At 36.2% G+C, this 20,429-nt stretch overlaps 1 protein-coding gene across 6 annotated transcripts in view; it reads right to left on the bottom strand.

The window, feature by feature from the left end:
• Window positions 1–20,429, bottom strand: part of ROBO2 (roundabout guidance receptor 2) — a 645,961-nt gene that overhangs the window by 566,883 nt on the left and 58,649 nt on the right. For all 6 annotated transcript variants that reach the window (XM_043448631.1, XM_043448630.1, XM_043448632.1 and 3 more), the window contains exon 2: window positions 11,261–11,587. In XM_043448631.1, coding sequence (XP_043304566.1) covers window positions 11,261–11,587 — 327 coding nt within the window. The remainder of the gene's footprint in view (window positions 1–11,260; window positions 11,588–20,429) is intronic.

The following is a 20,429-nucleotide window of genomic DNA, read 5'->3' as shown; positions in this document are numbered from 1 at the left end:
ACATTGCTTTGCCGACAAAGGTCCGTCTAGTCAAAGCTGTGGTTTTTACAGTATTCACGTATGGATGTGAGAGTTGGACTGTAAAGAAAGTTGAGAGCTGGAGAATTGATGCTTTTGAATTGCAGTGCTGGAAAAGACTCTTGACAGTCCCTTGGAAAGTAAGGAGATCAAACCAGTCAACCCTAAAGGAAATCAACCCTGAATATTTATTGGAAGAACTGATGCTAAAGCTGAAGTTCCAATACTCTGGCCACATCATGTGAAGAGCTGACTCATTAGAAAAGAGCCTGATGCTGGGAAAGGTTGAAAGCAAGCGGAGAAGGGAGCATCAGAGAATGAGATAGTCAGATAGTATCACTAACGGAATGGACATGAATTTGAGCTAACTGGGAGATAGTGAAGGACAGAAGAGTCTGGTGTGCTACAGTCCATAGGGTTGCAAAGAATTGGACATGACTTAGCAACTGAACAACAACAACAAGAATTCTAGACCCTACTTGTGATGCTACTCCATGAGGCAATGACTTTTCTTCCTACCTATAACCTGGGATGACACGCTTGCTTGCAGCCTTTGGGAGGATCAATTTTTTAACAGGCTTAGTCTATTCAGTAAGTAACCATGGGTTATTCTGGGTGGTAGAATTTCTGCAAACGCAAAAAAGCAAAATAAAATAAACATACATAAGTCTAGATTCTCAACATCTGTCTGTCATTTAATCAAAGGACCTGCCTCTCTTATAATCCTTGCTTGACTTTTCTGCAAGGGTCAGAGACACTATAGATGTCTGAGCAGTCCCAGAAAGTTAGTGCTAGGGAACTTCACAGAGTTCACAGAAATCCTAAACAGGGGCCCAATATTATTTTCCTATATTAATTCTTATAAAATACATACCCTATTGACAAAAATGTATGAGTAGTTCATCCTAAAGGAGATCAGTCCTGGGTGTTCATTGGAAGGACTGATGTTGAAGCTGAAACTCCCAATACTTTGGCCACCTCATGCGAAGAGTTGACTCATTGGAAAAGACCCTGATGCTGGGAGGGATGGGGGGCAGGAGGAGAAGGGGACAACAGAGGATGAGATGGCTGGATGGCATCACTGACTCGATGGACATAAGTTTGAGTAGACTCTGGGAGTTGGTGATGGACAGGGAGGTCTGGCATGCTGCAATTCATGAGGTTGCAAAGAGTCGGACACGACTGAGCAACTGAACTGAACTGAACCTCCTTATTAAGAAGTGGTTGAAAATATTATTTTTATATTTGAAAATCTCCTAAGAGGGAAACCAGTTCTAATGATTTAGAGTGGAAAAAAATATGTTGATATTACAACTGAACCTCTCATCCTTTATCAGTTAAGTCACAGACTGTGACCAACTTCTTCAAAAAAAGAAATTTCCAGAGTTGAAAAAAATTTCACCTGCTGTTTTTATTTCTGTACTTCTCTAAAGAGCTTAACATATATACTGAGTTATGCATGGAAAAAGTGCAACCTTCTTTATGTAATTATAGAAATCTTGTGGGAGCTGCTTCAGAATTGAATGATGTGTATATTATAATTATCAGAAACAAATTCAATCTAAAGAATAAAAATTGGAAACCTGTCATTCTGATGAAACACATATCTTGAGCAGAAGAGCATACAAGTTTCTGGACAAAATTATGTTTCCTAACTACTGTGTCAACCTGTATACCTTTTCAGTAGAATCGACTTTTACTTACAAACCACTTGAAATTTAATAAATTGAAGGTTTATAGGTGGGAAACCCTCCAAACCTTAAATAGGCAACTCTTGTGCATGCGTGCAAGCTAAGTCACTTCAGTCATGTCTGACTCTTGAGATCCTATGAAGTATAGCCTGCCAGGCTCCTCTGTCCTTGGGATTCTCCAGGCGAGAATACTGGAGTGGGTTAGGCGTTTCTTACATTTACCTTAAAAAAACATTCTGAGATTGAAAACAAGAGCTAGATTCAACAGATCTTTGTCTTAATATACCTTAGTATCACTTAAATATTTTTGACTGTCATTCCACGGATAGGATTTACATGTTTACAGTGCTCAAGATTAAACTGGTTTTGGAAATAATCTTTTGAGGAGGACATCAAAATTTCTCTTTTTTGTGTGTGCTTTCTTGGAAGCAGAATTAATTCAAGCTAATTTGAGTGAATGGCAACTTGAGACTTGTAAAGAGAGAAGGGTTGAATACAGTTAATTCAATCAACAGAAACCTGATATCAAAATAGAGCATTACACTATCTGAGTAGTTCATAAATACAAACACATACTCCAGGCATAGAAATTTCACACCTTCATTTGTAAAGATTAAATAAGAGACCTTTATACCAAATAATTTGATGGAGAATTAAAAAATTAAGCCACAAGACAAAACAACCCAAATAACAGATATGTGTGCATGGCACACACAGGTACCTTCTAACATTGTTCTCTCATACCAAAAAAGTGCTGTAACATTTGCTATTGTCTTTTGTCTCTAGTTAAAGACATTTTAGATTGATTTATCTATGTCTATACATTCTTGCTTTATAATACTGTCAACTGAGTTTACAAATTTCTTTTAAAACAGACTCTTGGACCAACACGGTGAATACAAGGCAGTATGAGATCTGTAGAGCACAAACAATATTTTGATTTTTATCATTACTTTTTCTGAATATGGTCTCTTACTAGTAATTATGCTTGCTATAAGGTAAATGGCCTCCATTAATTTGGTAGGGTTGCCATCACAAAATACCATAGTGCCTGTGACTTAAAAGCAGAAATTTATTTTCTCAGAGGTCTGGAAGCTAAAAGCCTAAGATAAAGGTGTTGGCGGTTTGAGTTTCTTCTTCCTTGAGAACTGTGACCACCTTCTGATTGTGTTCTCATGGGGTCTTCCCTCTGTGCACAGGCATCTTTGGTGTCTATGTGTCTAAACATGCTCTTCTTAGAGGACCACCAGTTAGAACAGATGAGGACTCACCCTAACTGCTATATTTTAATTTATCCCTTTAAAGACTCAATCTCCCAACACAGTCATAATCTGAGGTACTAGAAATTAGCGGAAATTAAAGCTCCAATATGTGAATTAGGGGTTACTATTTAGTTCATAACATGGACCAAGTATGTTACGGTATGAGTAGTTTTCAGTGGTTGTCTATATACCCTCCCCACAAAATCTCTTCATTCTCTGTTGAAATCTGTAGAAATAGGGGCTTCCCTGGTGACTCTGACTGTGAAGAATCTGCCAGCAATGCAGGAGACCCAGGTTCGATCCCTGGGTCAGAAAAATTCCCGTGGAGGAGGAAATGGCAACCAACTCCAGTATTCTTGCCTGGAGAATTTATGGACAGAGAAGCCTAGTGGGCTACAGTCCATGGGGTTGCAAAGAGTCAGACACTACTGAGCAACTAACTCATATAAATAAAGTGATCATGAAAAAGCCAGTGGCTCCTCTATTTTTCTTGGTCAAGATCTATGAAAATCAGTTTCACTTTACTAGTTGCTTCCTATAAATTTAAATAGAAAGGTTTGCCTGTTTTAGTAAAGTTGTATCATGAGGGCAGTACATTGGTTTCGTACTCCTGGAATTACTTAATCAACTTTTATTGCAATTACCATTAATTTCTTATTCTAAACCTTCCTAGCAAATTAAAAAACATAGACTTTTAAGACTTTTAGAAGGAAAAAGAACATGGGAACAGGAAAGGTAATGTCAGTTATTCTTAGGAAAGATAATGTCATCTCCTAAGAAGCCAGAACATTTTCCTCTTTCTTTCATGACAAATAAAAAAGTGGGAGAAAGTGAAGTAAGATTCAAACAGCAAGATCATTCAACTTAACTGGGGCCAAAATCAACATGGTCTGGTAAGAAGTTTCACAAAGGGAAGTGATTTCAGAATTTATTTCATCAATTCATACCTACTTGAATTAAATAACTAGGTCAAAGAAAAAATAGAAACTTCATGACCACCCAGTGACTTCACATAATTAATTAGTTTATATTTAATTAATTAAATCATATATTAAAATATGGACATGTACCACAAGGAAGTAGAACATGCCAGGCAGTCAATAATATTTCATCAAATACTGACAATGTTTTATAGCTATGCTTTATACGAAGAGGGGAGCTAGGTACATTGAATTCAGTAACACTACTAAATATTGTTTTATGTCTTCAAAAAGTTAAGTCGCCATATGACAAACCAATTCCACTCTTAACTATACACCCAAGAGAATCCCTAAATGAAACCACAGGTCACACAAAAACTTGCAATAACATTCATAGCAGCATTATTCATAATAGACAAAAAGTGGAAACCCAAATTCCCATCAATGTATGAGTGAATGGAAAAATGTGGTATATTCACACAATAGAATATTATTCAACAATATAAAGAAATAAAGTACTGATACATCCTACAACAAAGATGATCATTGAAAACATTATACTAAGGAAAAGAAGCTAGTCATAAAAGACCATATACTGTGTGATTTCATTTACATGACATGCACAGAGCAGGCAAACATATAGAGTCAGATAGTGGATCAGTGTTTGCTTAGGGATACTGCAGAAGGGATCCAGGAGAATGAGAATTGGTTGCTAATGGGTATAGAATTTCCTTTAGAAGTGACAAAATGTTCAAATTAGATTGTGGTATTGGTTGCCCAACCCAGAGAATACACTAAAAAAAAAAAAACACATTAAATTGTATATTTTAAATGGTCAAAGAATATATGAACTGGCAGTAGAGCATGAGATGGTTAGATAGAATCACTAACTCAATGGACATGAATTTGAGCAAACTTGGGAAGACAGTGAAGGACAAGGAAGGCTAGCCTGCTGCAGTCCATGGGGTCACAAAGAGTCAAACATGAGTTAGTGACTGAACAACAACATATCTCAATAAAGTATTATTTATTAAAAAAAAGTTCTCCACGGCTCAGCCTTTCCTCAATTTATCCCATGTGTTTTTGGAGCATAGAGGTATTCTGCCTGGATAACATTCATTTACAGCTAAAAGTAAAGAAAAGAAAAAGAAAAAAAATTACACATTTATTAGGAAATATCAATGAAACAATTCACCTTCTGTTCATATTTAATGCCACCTGTGACCTCTGTTACTAAAGTCAGTCTACTTCTATAACCTTTCTTTCTCGTACAGATAAAACATCAATTTAGTTCTGGATTCAAAGCAAACAGGATCATTATGTTTGTAGAGTGTTCCATAGCTCTGCTCTTCTAGCAATCTGTGACTTATAAATAATGCAAGATCTTTTCCTTCTCTAAATGACTTTCTTGAGGCATGAGTCTTCATACATGGAAACAAAAAATGGAAAGAAAAAAAGGAAAAAAATGAAAGAAGAGAAATAAATCACCCCCACAGTCATGGAATTCCATCTATTTCTAGCTCCCCAATTGAAATATGAACCACATCTGTTCTCTTTTGTAGTTGCATCGAAAGCCAACTGTCAAACATTTAGCTTTTTTTTTTTTAATCAAAGTAAAGGTAAACTGTAGCTAATCTGAAAAGTTGTTGTGTTTCAGTTTTGCTTCATAAGGGGAAGGAAAAAAAAGATCGGTTTCTAAGTGACCTCTGACCTTTGAACCACAACCTTCTTGCCACGAAAGCGTTCACCACCTCATTTAATCTCCCCTCTCTGCACTGGCTCAGTGCAAAGAAAAGGAAACGGAAAAAATAATCTGGGGACTTCATCAATTTTTCATGAATTTTCATTTAGGCCAGAACCCCGTCTTACCCTGGTCGATAGATCAAGCTGCTGTCATATATTTACCACCTGGGGCTACAGCTGCCATCTCTAGGGGCTGCCCCTGACTCAGGCTGCATCAGAGTCAGCCTCAATCTGTGTGAGGACTTGCACGCTCCTTCTGCTCCAAACACAGGGAGCATCAGAGTTCAAACTGAAACTCTATCTGAACCAGTTACGCCTCAGCTCTCTTGGTGGTCCCATCGGAAAACTCTGTATTAAATTCTTCAGTACCAAGTGCCTTGCTTGTAGACCCTGCAATTCTGTTTTCTAAATATGTAAAAATCACATTTTTTTTTTCTTGGCTAAAATCCTTCTTTGAGTTCAAGTGATTTAAAAAGTACTTTCTGGCCTGTTTTATTTTTTTTTCCCCAAAAGTAAGATAAAAAAATCAAATATGAGCAAAGTGATTCAAATCTCTACTGCAATGATAAGTTCTAAATGGCTTTTTCCTGCATTATATTATTCCCTTTCATAAACTGAACTATGTATTTAAGAAAAAACAATAGAGAATAAATACAGTATGATAAAAAAATAGGCTAACTTCCATACAGTTAAGACAGATGGTTATCAATAAAACTGCACACTTCATATGACAACAGGAAGCAAGACTGTTGAAATTTGAAATGAAAATCAAGATGAAGCAGTGTCAAAAATTCCAGATTTTTTATCAATAATTATTTCACAATAAAATTTATGTTTGTTTGCCACTTCTTCAAATATTCTTAAGCACCTTCAGTTCAGTTCAGTTCAGTCACTCAGTCATTTCCGACTCTCTGTGACCCCATGAATCGCAGCACGCCAGGCCTCCCTGTCCATCGCAAACTCCCGGAGTTTACTCAAACTCATGCCCATCAAGTTGGTGATGCCATCCAGCCATCTCATCCTCTGTCGTCCCCTTCTCCTTCTGCCCCCAAGCCCTCCCAGCATCAGGGTCTTTCCCAATGAGTCAGCTCTTCACATCAGGTGGCCAAAGAACTGGAGTTTCAGCCTCAGCATCAGTCCTTCCAATGAACACCCAGGACTGATCTCCTTTAGGATGGACTGGTTGGATCTCCTTGCAGTCCAAGGGACTCTCAAGAGTCTTCTCCAATACCACAGTTCAAAAGCATCAATTTTTCAGCGCTCAGCTTTCTTCACAGTCCAACTCTCACATCCACACATGACCACTGGAAAAACCATAGCCTTGACCAGATGGACCTTTAAACACCTTATATACACCTAAATCAATTTGCAGCTGATTTTGACCCTCTGTCCATGGGATCTCCCAGGAAAGAACACTAGAGCGGGTCACCGGTTCCTTTTCCGGGGAACTTCCCCGCAATTGAATTCATGTCTCCTGCATTGACAGGTGGATTCTTTACCACTGAGCACCAGGGAAGCCCACAACTTGGGTTGCAGGGGTCCTACTGGCAACTCCTCAGTAAAGACCAGAGATGCTGCTACACATTCTATGATGCACAGAGGAGCCCCTACAACAGGGGATACCCCATCACAGACGGTAATAGTGCAGAAGTTGGAATACCCTGCTGTGGTTCCCTCAAACCCAATTCAGAGCTGAACTCTTGAAAGAACAAGCACTTCTCATGTGCCACTCCAACTTCACCTCCTACTTATTCTTCAGCTGCTGTACTTTCTTTCCAACCCTGGAGCCCACAGATACTTTTAATTAGACCACCCTGCAGCATTTGCATTGCCAAATACTTCTCTTTCTTAAAATTATTTGCTTATTTTTCTTGTCACTCCATTCCTCATATTCCATCACCTCAATACCTTCTCTAAGCCTCCTGCACTAGAATCCTTTCCTTTGCCTGCCATTAATGTTAGGGTTCCAAACACGGGAAGTGATCTCAGGTCTTATCAACCATTCCCTACAAAGAGCTTGCCTGGGCATTCACAACCACGGCTATCTACTCCCACGGCTTCAACTTCCATCTGGGAAAGACCTCTCAACTCCAGGAGCTCTTTACTTAATGGAACATGGCATATTTTTACCTTGCTATTATTTCATTGGTATGTCAAACAATGCAACCACACTGACTGCACTATGCTATTCCCACTAGAGCTATTTCTCCTGTATCTGCCATCCCTTTGTATCGCAGGTATTGTAATACACCTAGTCACTCCACCAAAAACATCTGGGAATTACCTTTATCTCCCAAACCAATCACAAAGTGATACAGTTTGTAAATATGATTCAAACTATTTCCTTCTTTCCATCCTCACTGTTTCATACAATTTAAAATCTAACATATACTTTTCTCTGAATGATTTTATAGCTTCTAACTCCACTCTGACTTCAATCTCCATCACTTTAACCTAATCTTCAATTTTCTTTCTAACATTCTCCTTTTACATAGCAAAAAGTCTAGATTTTATGATTTACCACATGACTAACTTATGCTGCCCACCAACCTCATATCAAGCTACCTTCAGTTCTCCAAATACATAGTGTTTTCAGGCTCCCATTCTTTCCTTTAACAGACTCATAAATAGATGTGCCATAATTGAGCGATTATGTTGTATCCTAAAATATGAAGGCCAGACATTTATATGACCCATGATGGTTCCTATCATTTTATAAAAATATACCTTGGTTATCAATAGTACTGACAAATCACAATGCTTTGACCTAGATTTCCATATTAACACATTTTATGAAACACACAAGGAAAGGAAGAATACTGATGAGCTAATGTGAAAAGGATGAGCAGCATATAAATGGATATTATTTGATCTCGTGTTGCCTCAAATGGCATGAACTGTTGACAGGGCATTAGAAGAAAGAATTTTATTCACTAGCTGAATCCAATTTAGAACCCATCTTGTTTTCCCCCTCTAAGTCAGAAGCATTTTTTAGCATTCCTCAAAGCTGACTGATTTAAAAAATAAAGAAAAATGCTACTTCCACATTACATGAAAAAAAAAATCATGGTTTAAAATTTTCCTTCTCAAACAGTTTGATTCACTATTAATGATGCAACTAGGAAAGAGAGAAATCCTTTCAGTTAAATAAAAGTGCAAGGTGCATGTGTGTTAGAAACAATTTTAAGAAAGATAAGGCTCAGAAAACAAAATAAGTTTATAGCTGCCCAAAAAAAAAAGTGACTGGCTGATTTATATAAAATTTAATGTTAAGAAGAAAGTTAGTTAAGGATTAAAAATATAGTTATTTGCTTAAAATAAATAAGCTAACAGGATACATAGTACAACACAGGGACTATAGCCCATATTTTAGAACTAGTATAAGTGAAATTTAACCTTTAAAAATTGTAAATCACTATGTGGTACACCTAAAATGGCTATAATATTGCACATCAACTACACTTCAATTTAATAAGTAAAAAGCATTATTTGCTATTGAGTAGATAAAAGAAAACTTTTAATTAAAAATTTTTTTTATATAAAATGAGCCAGATGTCATTTGACTGTTTTCCAAATATGGCATAATTGTCTAAAACTGAAAATTAGAACAAACGTGGCCTGATCCTGAATTCCCCTTTAACTTATGGTGAGAGTCTTGGTCACCCAACCATCAGGGGTTTCATTCTATTTATAAAAGGAAAAAAACAGTGCCTGTTACACTTACTATAAAGGGATCCTGTGGGGAGAAAAGTCAATAGAACTGACATTGAAATATTTTGATATGTTTGAAATGTTCCAGAAATAAGATAATTCAAAACAAAAATAGGCAGTTAGGAATATTTGCTTTCTTGAGGTTTTGGGTGTATATATATCATATCTCACTAAACTGCTTTTAAACTAACTGCTTTTAAAAGAAAGTTATAAAAATGAAATTACTTAGCTTGTTGTTGTCGTTTTAGTAGCTAAGTCATGTCCAACTCTTTTGCAATGGTCTATAACCCGCCAGGGGATTTCACAGGCAAGAATACTGGAGTGGGTTGTCATTTCCTTCTCCTGGGGATCTCCCTGATCCAGGGATCTAACCTGATCTGGTACAAAATGGCATTGCTAGCAAAAGTTCTAATGCTTATATCTCAAAGTACAAGTACTTCACAGAATAAATTAGGGTTTTAGAATTAGTGTAGTGTTTTCCTATTGAACTTACACATTTCAAGCATGGAGCAGGTTCCAGATTTCCTAGTACAAACCATAAATCTAAATACTGGATGCTTAAGAGCAAAAACTTTCATTGAGACAGCTGAGTAAGAAATTGTATGATTTTGTTTACTAAAAGATGCTTTCATATATAAAGATAATGATATATTGTTGAGTATTTCAATATGTATATATACAAGTTTTATAATCATGTGATACCATATAGCCTGTGAGTATAGTATCAGTTAATTGTAGACATGAGCCCATGAAATATTATATCCATTATATTCCAGCTATGTAAAGGAAAAAAAAAGACTCATGCATTCTGAAATATTTCAGTCATCTTATCTATGAACACCCACTGGTACATGCAAGAAGTTGAAAAGCACAAAATTTTTTGAAACTCAATTACTGCCATCTTATTCACAAATAATTCTTGATAAAATATTTCTTCAAAATAGAGAATACCAAAATTATATGATGCTGTTTAAATTTTGACACCAAATCCTCACGTATAAACCAGAAAACAAATCTAATGTATTGTGAAATTTGTTTGGGAAAACCTTTCGAAAAATAAAGGTATGGAATCAATGGTCAAATAGATGCAAAGTCTTGATATATTGATTTACTAGTGTTATTTGGGCTACATGATTAATAAATAAATATAATCTTAAGTGTCAAAGGCAGGACAAATCATTAGCTATTACTGATTATAAAATCTGAGCGAGATCTTCCTGTATATGAACATTTTGACTATAAACAGAAATCACTTCTCTTCTCTAGTGCATATTTTATAAAAAACAATATAATTGCTTTTGTTAGTATATTTTCCCCTACATGCCTTGGGGCATCTCTGAACTTACCCTGGAAGCAAAAGAGTTAATATAACCTAAAGAATATATTCATTTTAAAGCTGCCCAATAAAAATTAGATATAAAAAATAATATGTATAAATATATTAAAATAGGTACATATAAACAGAACAGAAATAGGTACAATAATGAATTTATGCCTTATATATGATTCCATGTTACACATAAACTCTTTAACATTGCCCATCATAATGCCTGATTATATCTCTCATTAAAAATTCAAATTTAAAATATGATCAGCATCATTGCCACCTTGCTTTAATATAATAATATAACACCCATACTCTTTCAATATATTGGGATGGCCAAAAATTTGTTCAGGTTTCTGTATGCTATAATGGAAAAATCCAAACAAACTTTTTGGCCAGCTCAATAAATAATTCTATTGCAACACCTTGGCTATACATTATTTTGATGAGCTTTCTCTGGAGAAAGCACAGTAAAATTAGTCAGTGTTGACTTTTATTCTTTAGGTATTAAGCACCCATGGGAACAAATCAAAGCTTACTAAAAATAAATCAAAGTGCATGCCATTTGTGAGATTCATTAAGTTTACTTACATGCCACTTCCAGAGATGCATTTCGACTCACTGCTTCACCAAGATAGTTCCTTGCAACACACACGTAGCTTCCTTCATCAGGTTTACTTCTGCGCCCATGCACAATGCGTAAGAAGAATAAGGATCCGCTGGGCAGAAGCATCCTATGGGACCGGGGATCATCCTTGTCAGTTTCCACCCGCTCACCATCCTTGTACCACTCAATGGTGGGCGTTGGCCGGCCCTCGGCCTTACAGTTCAAAGTAGTGGGCTCTCCCTTAGAGACAATGACATCGGAGGGGTGCTCCACGATCCTCGGGGGAAAGTCTTCCTGGCGAAGACGAGATCCTGCAAAACATGACAAAATGAACACAAGCTTTAAGATTTCCTTATCTATAGCTTTTGTTTCACTTGGGTTCACACTGATGAAATTAAACTATTCAATCATTCAAAATGCACTTACTACCATTTTATTTATGCTTCAGTCTTTTGTTCTTTATGCATCTTGTAAGTCACCCCACGTTCCTTGTGGAACAAGACAATATAGCAATAAATTAATATTTCAATTTTAATGAGTTGAGTTTAACACGTTCCATGAGTCATTCCAAACAAAAGTAAAAACAGCATGAAGTTTTCTTTTGAAACCAGTAAAATGGAAAGGATACTAAGATGAGTCAGGTTAATTTCCTGTTCTCAAAGGGCTTACTATTTACTGAAGGAGAAAGTCAAGTGGGGAAGTACCTAGAATATACACGTACAAGCCATTTATCACGCTAGCATTGTGCTATCAGAGCTAACACAATAAAAGACCGGAACATTATATACAAACAATAACTAACTGCATTCAACAGACAAGGAAGAAGTTTAATGACATAAATTGCCCACGACTGTGAAAGAAGTAAGCAGTAGAGGAAGGATTTGACCCTAGGTATCTCTGACTGAGGAACTCAAGCTAAATCACTATGCTGAAATAAGTGTTGCATGGCAGTCCAAGAAATGCATTATAGGAGAAGATCTAGAAAAGTAATCTCAACTTTAATTAGAGCATAGTAAGAGGTTGCCCCCCCAAAACGGTAGCATTTAAATTGGATTATAAAGACAACCCACAGGATGGGAGAAAATATGTACAAATTAAGCAAGTGACAAGAGATTAATCTCCACAATATACAAACAGTTCATTTAGCTCAATATCAAAAAACAATTGTGACCCTATGGACTGAAGCCCGCCTGGCTCCTCCATCCATGGGATTTTCCAGGCAAGAAAACTGGAGTGGGTTGCCATTTCCTTCTCCAGAAAAATGGGTAAAATCCCTATATAGACATTTTTCCAAGGAAGATATATAGATGGCCAGTAAATTTTTCCAAAGAAGATATACAGATGGCCAATAAATACATGAAAAGCTGCTCAACATCACTAATTATTAGAGAAATGCAAATCAAAATTACAATGAGATATCACCTCACATCAATCAGAATGGCTATCATCAAAATAGCTACAAATGATAAATGCTGACGTGGGTGTGGAGAAAAGGGAAACCTCTTACACAGATGGTGGGAATGTAAACTGATACAGCCACTATGGAGAAGTGTGAAAGTTCCTCCAAAACTAAAAGCAGAACGACTGTATGACCCAGCAATCCCATGCCTAGACATATACCCAGAGAAAACATTAATTTAAAAATACACATGCACCTCAGCATTCATTCCAACACTATGTACAATGGCTAGGACATGGAAGCAACCTAAATGTCCATCAGCAGAGGAATGCATAAAGATATGGCACATATATCCAAAGGAATATTACTCAGTTGTAAAAAAAGAATGAAACTGTGTCACTGGTGGAGAAGTGGATGGACCTAAAGACTGTCATACAGAGTGAAGTTAAGTCAAAAAGGGAAAGACAAATATCATATATTAACATATATATGTGAAATCTAGAAAAATGGTACAGATAATCTTATTTGAAAAGCAGAGCGACAAAGATGTACAAAACAAATCAATATCAAGAGGGAAAGGGTGTGGTTGAATTGGGAGATTGGCATTAACATAAATACATTACTATAAATAAAACAGATTACTAACAAGAACCTACTGTATAGCATAGGGAACTCTAATCTGTGTTCTGTGGTGACCTAAATAGAAAGGAAATCCAAAAAAGAGGGGATATATGTATATGGAAACATGACTCACTTTGTTGTATAGCAGAAACTGACATACCAGTGTAAAGCAACTGTACTCCAATAAAAATAAACACTAAAAATAAAAAATAAATTGGGTTGTGAAGAATGAAAATAGTATGTCAACAGAAGGAGAAAGACATTCACACTGGAGAAGCAGCATTAGCAAAAGGACAGAGAAATGAGAGTACATGCATAATACATTTCATAATCAGAGAGGACCTTAACGTGGAAGGTGAGGGTGAAAGGTGGTCATGTGGCCAAAGACAACAGGCCTTAAGATAACATGATACGGAATGTGACTTTTAGTCTATATGGCTCACTAATTTCAAGGAGGCAGTGACATGACCAACTGTGTATTAGAAAGATTCTTCAATTAGGGAGGCAAAAAGACAGGTGAGAGTTACCTCAATATCCCAGAGAACAATAAAAAAGAACCTGACATTTAGAAACAACACTTAATGTAGAAAAATGGAGGAAAATATAAGGTACATCGTAAAATAAACACTTGACAGAATTTGGTATTCCATATGGTAAGAAAGAGTGACAGGTACCAATCTCCTTCCTTTGACTACAGGACCATCAAAAGTTAGAAGAAATAGGAAGAAAAGGACCCATTTGGTATTTTAAGATGAAAATTTTGCATAGTGTATTGTTTTGACTATTTTAATTTATAAAGTGTCAAAAGTCATTATTTGTGGAAAGTTTCCACCAGCTGCTGCAAATAATCCCAAAGGAAATGGTGAGAGAAATCTGTCTGGAGATGTAACGATAATCTAGATATAAGCTTTTGAAAGTTAGCTCTTACAATTTTCAAACCAATCATCTAATATTAGCACATTTCTTCTCAATAAACCAAAGTAAGATTTACTCATCAATGTTATTACAGTTTACTTTCAATATTAATTCGAAATTTGTATTTTAATTTAATAAAGGGAATTTAATTTGGTAGTGAATGAAACCTTTCCTTTTCTGAAGAGGATTAACTTTTAAAGGTTGCTGATTACCATTTGTTATCTCATCAGATTCTAGAAGGAACTTACACAGTACAAGTACTAGGTATTTAAAGCAAGAGTAAATTACAGTGCAGGGGACAAAATTAAAAAAAAAAAAAGGAACAACAGAGACTCGAAGCATTTAAAAATGGACAGAGAATCACATCCTGAATCACAATAATAAAGAAAGTTATAGACTGTAAGTACTAAGGCCCTAACGTCTTGCTGGGTGGTGCTAGTGGTAATGAACCAGCCTGCCAATTGCAAGAGAACCTGCATCTCCATGTTTTAGACTGCTAATTTACTACATCTAATAGTTCACTGCCTTATTAGGTAGTTGGCATGGATAAGGTCTGAATGGGACTTGAAATATACTAACACATTAAATAAAATACAAGATAATAGACTAATAAGAGAACTAGAGGCAAAACATCTAAACAACTTAGCAATAGAATTTAGAATCCAACATGCCCAGTAAGCTCTCAGAGAATTTTATTCACTTATTACTATAACATATGTAACCTATTCCAGGGCTGTCACATTTAGGTATTTTTCTAGTAACTTTACTGCTATAAAAAATTCAAAATCTTAAATGTAAGAGTTGAAATTATCAAACAATGGAAAGAAATTATAGGAGAAAACTTTTTATGACTTGAGTTTGTCAAAACCTTCATGAATATGACACCAAAATCATATGAAACAAAAATATCTGTCCTTGAAAAAACGATTTGAAAAAGGAAAAACAACCCACAGAAACAAAAAATAAATTTGCAAATCATATGCCTGATAGAAGACTTATGTCTAGAATATATAAAGAGCTCTTACAACTCAATAAAAGTGTAAATAACCAAATTTTTTAAGTGGACAAAAGATTTGAAAAGACATTCATCCCAAAAAGATAAACAAAAGGCCAATGAGCACATGAAAAGATGCTCAATGCTGTATGTGTCAAATGCAAATCAAGACCACGAGATATACTTCACATTCACTAGGATGGCAATAATCCAAAAAATGTAAAATGAAAAGTACTGTCAGGAATGTTGAAAAATTCAGTGTCTCATATATTGCTGGTAGGAATGCAAAATGGTTCAACCACTTTGAAAAACTATCCGGAGTTCCTCAAAAAGTTTTGGAATTAACATATGACCCAGCAATGCCACTGCCTGGCACATCAGTTCAGTTCAGTTCAGTCGCTCAGTCTTGTCCGACTCTGTGACCCCACGAACCGCAGCACGCCAGGCCTCCCTGTCCATCACCAACTCCCGGAGTTTACTCAAACTCATGCCCATCGAGTCGGTGATGCCATCCAACCATCTCATCCTCTGTCGTCCTCTTCTCCTCCTGCCCCCAATCCCTCCCGGCATCAGGGTCTTTTCCAATGAGTCAACTCTTCACATGAGGTGGCCAAAGTACTGGAGTTTCAGCCTCAGCATCATACACACATAACCCAAGAGAAATGAAACCTTATACCCACACAAAAACCTTTTAATGTACTGTAATATTCATGGCAGCATTATTCATAATAATTTTTTTTAAATGGAAAGAACCCAAATGTCCCTTAAGAGATGATTGGATAAATAAATGTTACATATCCACATAATGGAATATTATTTCACAGTAAAAATGAATGAAATACTGATAAACATTATAACATAAGTGAACCCTGAAAGTATTATGCTAAGTGAAAGAAGCTAGTCACAAAATGATTCCACTTACAAAAATACCCAGAATAGTTAAATTCATAGAAACAAAAAGGTCTGTGGTTGTCTAGGGTAGGAAATAGGGACAAGAGGTGAAGGGGGACTAGAGAATCTTTGGGGAGTGATGAAAATATTCTAAAATTGATAATGGTGATGGTTGGAAAGCTCCATGAAAATAATAAAAACTATTATATGCTTTAAATGAGTAAAGTATGTATGGATAGTATCTCAATAAAGTAGTTTTTAAAAAGTCATACATAAAGGCACTGTGAGAAAATTTAATACAAGGCATTGTAACAATTCAGGTTCACTCTGACCAACAGTTGGGTTATTTTCCTCATTTACAGTTTTACATTTTAAATGTAATCACCAGGCCAGCAATAACCAATAGGGCATAAAATAAAAGTAAAAGGTCTTATAAGTCAGATAGGTTGATTGACAGACATGTAAGTAGGGAGATAGATAAGTAGACAGAATTGGAAATATGCAAAAACATTGTTGTGGTTTAGTCACTCAGTTGAGACTTGATTCTTTTGCCACGCCGTGGACTGTAGCCCACCAGGCTCCCCTGTCCATGGGATTTCTCAGGCAAGCATACTGTGGGTTGCATTTCCTTCTCCAGGAGATCTTCCAAGGATATAAACCTGCATTTCCTTCATTGTCAGACTGTTTACCACTGAGCAACCAGGGAAGCCCAAGACACAGTTTCAGTGTAAATTTTAAGATGTTCTTAAATATGAGGGAATTAATTTGGAACTCTCTTCAATTTAGACATTACACAACTATAGAAGTGACCTATAAGATGAATAAGCCTTAGATAGGTCTGTGAATTCTTTTGAAATTGTGCATAAAACCGGGTATTTTTTTTCTTTTTTTTTTTTTGTGGGCAGGAGGGAGAGGTGGCTAGAGGGACAGCAGCATTCACTAAATTTTCAGAGAGGTGTGAGGCTTTAAAATAATGAAGAATCACTAAAGTACTATGACCAAAACAACCCCATTATTTGTTTAAAATACAAAAACAAAAATAGCTGAGTTGTCAGCTAGTCACTGGGGATTAAAAACTGAACAGTAGAGGGGGCTGTTCATTACATGAAATGCTATTAGCCTCTAAAGCTTTGGTATCCAAGGGCAGAACAGAAACACAGGATGCCCAGCCTAACCCCAGACCTAGAGCATCAGAATCTACATTTTAACAAGATTTCCTGGCAATGCATATGTGCGTTAAAGTTTGAGAAGCACTGCTCTAAACAGTTTTAATATGGTCTTGAGCTAAGGATGATTTAACATGTCTTAACCTGTTGCTTAGGAAAAAAAAAAAAAAAGAGGAGAAACAAAGAAAAAAGAAGCAGAAGGTGAAGGAAGAAAGAGACCGTGTATTGTCTACAAAGTTTGAAATACTGCGATCTGATTCTCTGCAGAAAAAGCTTACCAATCCCACTCTAGAGCACCTGTTTACTAATTTCCAATAATAACTTTATTTTTTATACAGGACTATAGGACTTTTTTCTCCAGATTTCACATAAAAAAAAAAAAAACTTAAACAGAGGAAAAAAACACCTTGCTCATGTCATGGGAAATATTCAGGATCTCTACTAGTCAGACAGCTAAGCACTGTGTCAGAATTGCTATCTGCAATTCTAACTTTGCTTGCAATAAACAGCAAGTCTGAACATCCTTTTAGATGTCAGTTATGAACTGTGCAATAAAATAGCCAAGTTTTAATTTGTATTCAACAGTTCTTAACTATTATAAAGACATAGAAAATGAGTCACAAGTCACTATAGGTTAGTGTCCAAATGTTTATTTTTACCGTATAAGCAAGCAAGCTAAACAATAGTGAAATGACTTGTCCATAACTGAATAGCTGGTACAGGCAGAATTAGAACTCCAGGCCTTTCATCTAAAATGTAATAGGCTTTTGAAAATGCTGAAGTTTAAGTGAAGCATGCACATGACAATGTGACTAACTGCGAAACCCCTTCTAAAACTCATTTTAATAAAATGAGTCAAATAAATGACTCCAGTGGCAATATAAGGACCTCCCAGGTGGTACAGTGGTAAAGAATCCGCCTGCCAATGCAGAAAATGTGGGTTCAATCCCTGGGTTGGGAAGATCCCCTGGAGAAGGAAATGGCAACCCATTCCAGTGTTCTTGCCTGGGAAATCCCAGGGACAGAGGAGCCTGGCGGGCTACAGTCCACGGGGTCGCAAAGAGTCCAACACAACTGAGCATGAACGCAGTGGCAATACAGCCAGAGACCATCTTGTTCTTTCAGAGCGTGATTCTCAGACTCTTGGTATCAAAATCACCTGGGATATTTCTTTAAAATGGAGATTCGTGGTCTCTACAGTGAGAAGAATGCACCAGGAGCTACAAGTGGAAGGGTCTGAGACGCTGCAGTTATACCATGCCTACTAGAAGTGCATGTACTTAGACCTAGCTAGATGCAAGCACTCCACAGAAATATCAAATTAGTAAACTGAACAAACATACATCTTTGAGTAATCTTCTAAGCACCCAAATTTACATAATGGATTATTTCTGCTTCTCAGAGACTCTCAAACAATGATTTTGCAATGATTTCAGTAAAAATTGTTAGTAAAAAACAAATTTAATAGTTTATTAGCACTTTAAACTTTGAAGAATTAAAAGTAAAAAAAATCATTCATTCATGAATAGATTTAAAATTAATTTAGTCAAAAACCACTCATTTGCAGTGAGTGCAATAGAACTATGTCTTCAGAAGTGATTTCAATTATATAATAAAATAAAGGAGGACAAAGCACTTAGGACACTTTTGATTCCACTTCTTGTATCTGAAAGTAAACTGCTTCTGCCTCCTTATTCAATTGGAATATAATATTTCTTGGCTCTAAGCTGTACTTTTCATTCATATACTCAATAGCTATATCTAGTTAAGCAACACTTTTCAAACTTATCTGAATTTTCCCTCCAATAACATTTCTGTGCAGTGGCTATTTTTCTTAAAAACATATATTATAATGTGTGGCAGCTGTGCCTCAGATGGTAAAGAATTCTCCTGCAATGCAGGAGAGCCGGGTTTGAGCCATTGGTTGAGAAGATGCCCTGGAGAAGGAAATGGCTACCCACTCCAGTACCCTTGCCTGGAGAATCCCACGGACAGAAGAGCTTGGTGGGCTAGATAGAATCCACAGGGTCTCAAAGAGTCAGACATGACTGAGTGACTAACATTTTTACTTGCATAAAAGTATGTTTTAACAAACTATTTAAAAAAAACAGTAAAAAAAAGAGAGGTGGTATGGTAGGATTAAAGGAATGGATTATTGACCAGCAAATATTTATGCCTCACTTTTACCAGAAACAAATCAGATGACCAATGTCTCACGATTGGGTTTAGATGATTAAAAGGAATCACACATACAGATGTAGTAAGCATCCAGTGTATCTTATATTTCTCTTCTATAAACTAGTACAGATGTTCTTTCCAAAACATGACCCTTAAAATGAATCACATTGACAAGTATCTCTTTTCTGAGGTCGCTCTTATGGTAATTTTTTCTGCATGGTAAATTTTAGCTAGACCAGGCTGATCACTTTACACTAGATTTCAAAAGGATTAAAGCTGTTACTGGTTTCCATTTTACCAAAATAAACCCTATTCAAAATTTTCTCCACAGAAAGAAACATATCTCAGTACCATTACTAATGCTATCCACATTGATCAGTGAGCTAATCAAGTCTGTACTTAGAACTTCACTGTCCTTGAATTTTTCCTGATGATAAAGTTCCAGTGTACTTCCCTTGTGAGAGAGGGGAAATACAAAAGGGATATAAAAAAACTCTTTTTCCTATGATGTGATAAGATGTGGTGAGAAAGCTTATGTTTGGGAAACACAAAGACTGTTTTATCCATTTGAACCTTATTAAGACTCTCTCAGGAGATGATCTAATTTGGCAATGAACTAAAGACATAAAATTCTTGTTTCTTCTGGAATCACAGCAGTGCTTAAAAAAAAAGTTTAAACTAGAAAAGATATCAAAATTAAATTGAGACCAATAAATACTACTTATTACAAAAATTCTAAATGACTTTTAATGTCATAAAACTAAAGAGCCACGGGTATGAAAGGGAATTAACAAAGATTGAAGACAATTTCTTCTCAAACTTGGCAGCCTTAACCCTGAAAGTTTCAGTTGTACATTATGGCATCTAGTATCATCCCCATGTACCCAGTCTTCCAGGTTCAACGAGGTGACACGCTGAGCTACCAGAGACCCTCTCTGTCCCAAATCCCATTTTACAGTTGAGAAGGAGGGAAAAGCTACAGAAACAAT

This window comes from Cervus canadensis, chromosome 27 (genome assembly GCF_019320065.1).
Source record: "Cervus canadensis isolate Bull #8, Minnesota chromosome 27, ASM1932006v1, whole genome shotgun sequence".
Lineage (NCBI taxonomy): Eukaryota > Metazoa > Chordata > Mammalia > Artiodactyla > Cervidae > Cervus > Cervus canadensis.
The sequence above is the reverse complement of the archived record's forward strand: the minus strand, read 5'-3'. Positions and strand labels throughout refer to the sequence as shown.